The sequence below is a fragment of the Nematolebias whitei genome, chromosome 11 (assembly GCF_014905685.2).
Source record: "Nematolebias whitei isolate Nwh7 chromosome 11, NemWhi1, whole genome shotgun sequence".
Lineage (NCBI taxonomy): Eukaryota > Metazoa > Chordata > Actinopteri > Cyprinodontiformes > Rivulidae > Nematolebias > Nematolebias whitei.
The window spans coordinates 5348442-5353523 of NC_056508.1; the positions used below are offsets into that span (position 1 = coordinate 5348442).

Below are 5082 nucleotides of genomic sequence, written 5' to 3' on the forward strand. Positions count from 1 at the left end.
AAACACTGCATATATGCAGTGTTTTTCCTGTCAACGGAACCAAGCGGCGTGTCTAACAAACTGCTCCCCCTCCCCCACCCTGTCGACAACCACTGGCACTGACTTAGTGCTAAGCTAGCTGTGTGCAATAGAGACGCACTAGCTAAGAAGCTACGACGGTAAACTGTCGGAACAAAAAGTGCAACACGGACGTGTCCGTCTCCGCTACAACCCCTGTCCTCAAAAGTCACAGAAGATATGGACTCCCTGATAAGGGAGTAAGACTAGGGGAAACACTGTATATGTGTATATAAACTTTTATTTTATCCACAATAAAACATAGTAACATTAAAAATGTAAACTAAGAAACAGTACAAAGTTTAGTAAATAATAAAGTCAGATAAATACATGTCAAATAAATACTGACTTTAATAGTGGCAACACATCTCAAAAAAGTTTGGGACCTTTTTTACTGCTTTAACACAAGTCTTTAAATTACTAGAGGAGTCCAGCTGCTTGAACTTTGGAGGATAATACTGGTGCAGATTTGTGTCCATCTATGAACTAAAATGAAATAAAAAAAAAACTATATATAAAGCAACTGGACTTCCATTGTGTAGTAGATGACGTTTTGCTACTCGTCAGTCCCAAAGGGAGCGATGCTCTGTTAACGCAGCTAGAGCCGGTGCAGATTCAAACACCTGAGAGTCAGCAGAGCTTCTGTCTGCCTGGCTCACAGAAAACACAGCCAGGTCACTTAAAGGTGAGTGAAGGAGTTGAGTGCAGTGCACATTTATTGGTCTATGAGAGGGCGGATGGTTCCTTGCAGCCATGACATGAGAAGGTTTGAAGGACATGGAAGGTTGCTGGCAGGGTGTGGGTTTGACGAGGTCATAGAGATAAGCATGAGGTCAGTCCAGGACCCGATGCACTGCCACCTTCATAATAAACCTCCACAGCATCGCTCCAGATCATTTGTTCAGGCTCAGAGCCGTCATAGACCTATCACACTTGTTCACACAGAGAATGAATCCCACTGTGTTCATACCTGAAAAGTTTGTGAAGAGTTTGCAAAAGTCTCCATGTTCTGGCTGATTTTTTTGTCTAAAGGTGGTTAGCTTGATGCAGATGAGGCCTAGCGTTACCTATACCTGAAAAGCTGTGGTTTAAAATGAACAACTGAAGAAACAGTTCAATTGTGCGTGGTGTGTAAAATTTCAGGACACTTGGCTAACGCTGCAACCGAGCTGATGAAGTTGGACCACGAGGAGCCTCAGCTGACAGAACCTTACCTGTCCAAGCAGAAGAAACTAATGGTGAGTTTTATCTAGTTTTTTATGTGAAAATTAAGCCTCATGACGACGCCGTATATCAGCGTATTCAATTAAAACTCACTGAGGTCCAGTTACTAAAACTTCCTCCCAGTAAAAGGTCCGAACGAAAGTCCAACATTTGACTTTTATGGTCTTGCCTACCCGTTCACATTTTCACTGTTAACAAATTGCACTTTATAGTAAACAACTCGCTCTTTGACCATAATTAAAAGTAGTCCCAGGCAAATACATTTAGGGCCTTTATTTCAGATTAAAACAGAAAGCTCAGAATAAAAACATCTTAAATGTGCAAACAGAGCCCAATACGTCTTTTTCTTAAATTGAAGAGGTCCAATAATTGAAGGCTTACACTTGAAGTAATAAAGTTAATATCTTTAGAAATCAGAAAACAATTTAAAAAGTGTCTCTTTTAGTATAAAAAGTGTAACAGAGCATCCATCCATCCATCCATTTTCTTTACCCGTTTGTTCCATTTTGGGTCACGGGGGTCGCTGGTGCCCATGTCCAGCAATCACTGTGCGAGGGGCGGGGGACACCCTGGACGGGTCGCAAGTCCATCGCAGGGACACATGGAGACAAACGAGACAAACAACCATTCACTCTCTCACTCACACCTAGGGATAATTTAGAGTTACCAATCAGCCTAACATGCATGTTTTTGGTCTGTGGGAGGAAACCGGAGTACCCGGAGAAAACCCACGCATGCACGGAGAGAACATGCAAACTCCACCCAGAAAGGCCCCTGGACCGGGGTTTGAACCAGGGACCTGCTCGCTGAGAGGCAGCAGCTCTACCAGTTGCGCCACCGTGCTGCCCCTGTAACAGAGCAAGTAATTTATTTATTTATTTTGCTTAAAGAGGCACCAACCTATAAAAATGTAAGTTTTCAAGTAAAACTCGTCATCATCTTCAGAAAACAATAAATAAAAATGTCTCTTTTAGGAACAAACTGAAAACAGAGCTTTAACATCACCTTTTCTCTTTTGATTATTATTTAACTTTTCTTAGTGAGAGAAATGGTCATGGGATTGTCCTGCCAGTAAATTAAATCGGTTGGAGTCAGAGTCACTCTCATGTAGGAAGCTGAGCATCATCAGTAACATCTGTAGACTCATGGATGACTCTGAACAGCTGCATCCAGCTGTGCCACAACATCATTTGCTAATATTTCTCATTTTCTGCTTGCTGTTGAAGCTGACTTCAGGATTTATTTGATTTTTTCACACATCTTGTCTTTTTGTTTTCCATCAAGAGTCTCAGCAGCAGCATTTAAGCGCTCCTTCAGGACTGTCCCGTCACTAAATCTTTTATGTTGTTCCAAAACGCGACACCTTGAGTGAACATTCAGCTGCTGCTGGGCTGTAAAAGTATTTGTGATGGGGGGGTGGATCTGTCATACGGGGCTTGCAGCTCGGTTAATTTACTGCTCTGCTCGACTTCAGCAGATAACGTTGCTCAAAAGAGATGAAGTGAAGAGTTCTTCACGTTGCCACTTTTAATTAATGCGACCGTTTCAGAACATTTGAGGCAAACAGGTTTTGAAGAACTGCTGCTGGAAGAATGAACCTAAATGTCTCTGTCCGTTCATCTTTAAAACAGTTTTCAGCATCAGCTTTTCTCATTTTGGAGCACGACATGCCGTCTCTTCCTGTCTGGAGAGAGCTCGCTGCACTGGCCGCGCAGGGAAATGCTGCTTTTTATTTTAGTATGATTTTACAATACACACAACAGTCAAAAGCATTTTAAATACTATTGTGCATAGTTTATGTTCAACTTCAGTTTTTTATGTTTTCTGGTCATTACTTTGGTTTAGAGGTCTTGATTAGTGTTTTTATTTTTCAAGCTAAATATAAAGAGTTCTCAGGGATACTGTGTTGCAAGAGCAGCAGCACATCTGTCTGTTTGTATGTGTTTACCTGAGCTCATTCTTTGTGCACAACTGGCCCTAACCTTCACCGTTTGAAAATGTTTTTGAATAATTTTCAGGCAAAAATCTTGGACCATGACAATGTGAACTACCTGAAGAAAATTCTGGGGGATTTAGCCATGGTTCTGGACCAAGTGGAGGCTGAACTTGAGAAAAGGAAACTGGAGTATCAAGGTGAGCCAATTCATAATTATCCAGTCAGTCCACAAGTGAAACGCCTGCGTTGTTCTTATCTTCATGTTATGTTGTTATTCCCACAGGTCAGAAGTGTGAGCTGTGGCTTTGTGGACCTGAATTTACACTAGCTGATATCTGCCTTGGAGCCTTGTTGCACAGGCTCAAGTTCTTGGGACTTTCTAAGAAATACTGGGAGGACGGCAGCCGGCCCAACCTGCAGTCCTTCTTTGTGCGTGTGCAAAAACGCTACGCTTTCCGCAAGGTCTTGGGCGATGTCCACACGACCCTGCTGTCTGCGGTCCTACCCAACGCCTTCCGAATGGTAAAAAAGAAGCCGCCATCCTTCTTCGGGGCATCTTTTCTCATGGGCTCACTGGGCGGGATGGGCTACTTTGCCTACTGGTATTTAAAAAAGAAATACATGTAGTGAAGGCCCTGTTGTTGTGTTAAATGTCTGTGTAATTGTGTGATGCTTCAACTTTTCTGTCATGTTTTATGACTGCAGGAAAATATAATGAATCTATATAGAGAACACTATTACTCACCTGGGTGAACGAAGACACGTGAAAACATTCCGTTGTAAGAAATTCCTGACAGCACATTTTCTGGACATCAAGGCCTTCGTTAAGTTCAAGTCTTGGAAACTTGCAGCTTTTTGTGCAAGCAAGATTTATTTATTTAATTTGTTTGTATTTTTGGGAGGCGTGCATCAGGACCACTTTGACTGAATACATGAACGTAGAAGCCAGATCCACCGTGACCACACTACTGCTGGGGAACAGAGCTTTGCATGTCACCGTTAGTCAAGTCATGCCTCCATCTCTCAGAGGTCTCACCTGTAAATCACTGCAACTATAGTCACAACAAAAACGTTCTGATAAGTGTTGCGCTGCCAGAAACTGCCAGATAAAAGACGAAGACAACGTATTACATTGGTTATTTTTTATTTGCCGACGTGTTGCTGTATGTGTAAAGCTACAGGCAGGAGGCGGTTTAGATGAGCATCTAGCTCGGCTCTGTCTAAACCATCACCACCCAGAATCCTTTAGGCTCACAAAATGTAACCCTCGTATCGCCCTTTGACTTTATCCGTGTTCCTCAGAGGAAACCACCTTGTTTCACTGCTCAAAATACAAGATTTTAAAACTGTTTTCCACAATAAACTTGTCAATCCTTTAGTGCTCTCTTAGCATGAAATAAAAATATCAAATTTAAATGAGCATAAAAAAAAACAAGTCTTGATAAGGGCCTTTGGTAAAAAAAATAAAAGTAAAAGAAAAACTTCATGTTTCAGTTTTTTTTTTTTTTAAATCAACTATATATTTATTTTAGAACAACTTTTGAAAAACAAACAAAAAACCCCCGAGCAAACATAAAACGGACATTTTCCCCATTAGTATGCCAAAAATATATTTTGTACAATTTTTAACAAATCCCGTGCAGATTTTTGTGAGGACCCTCCAGCCCACCGTCAGATCCAGTAGAATGTGCTCTTGTTTTTGGTCAGACTTACGCAGTGGTTGAAAGTGTTGTTTTTTATTTGGATGATTCTTGAAAATTATTATTATTTTTTTAGCTCTAGCTGTGGACAAGACCAGTTTCTGATTAGATATTTGCATTTACTGATCTAGGCAGGGGCACGGTGCACCCGCTACCAACGTCCTG

At 41.4% G+C, this 5082-nt stretch overlaps 1 protein-coding gene across 1 annotated transcript in view; it reads left to right on the forward strand.

Moving 5' to 3' along the window:
• Positions 1–4318, forward strand: part of gdap1l1 (ganglioside induced differentiation associated protein 1-like 1) — a 53170-nt gene extending 48852 nt beyond the window's left edge. The window contains exons 4-6 of the mRNA XM_037683868.1: positions 1201–1295; positions 3300–3414; positions 3501–4318. Coding sequence (XP_037539796.1) covers positions 1201–1295; positions 3300–3414; positions 3501–3844 — 554 coding nt within the window. The 3' untranslated portion in view covers positions 3845–4318. The remainder of the gene's footprint in view (positions 1–1200; positions 1296–3299; positions 3415–3500) is intronic.
• The last annotated feature ends 764 nt before the right edge of the window (positions 4319–5082 follow it).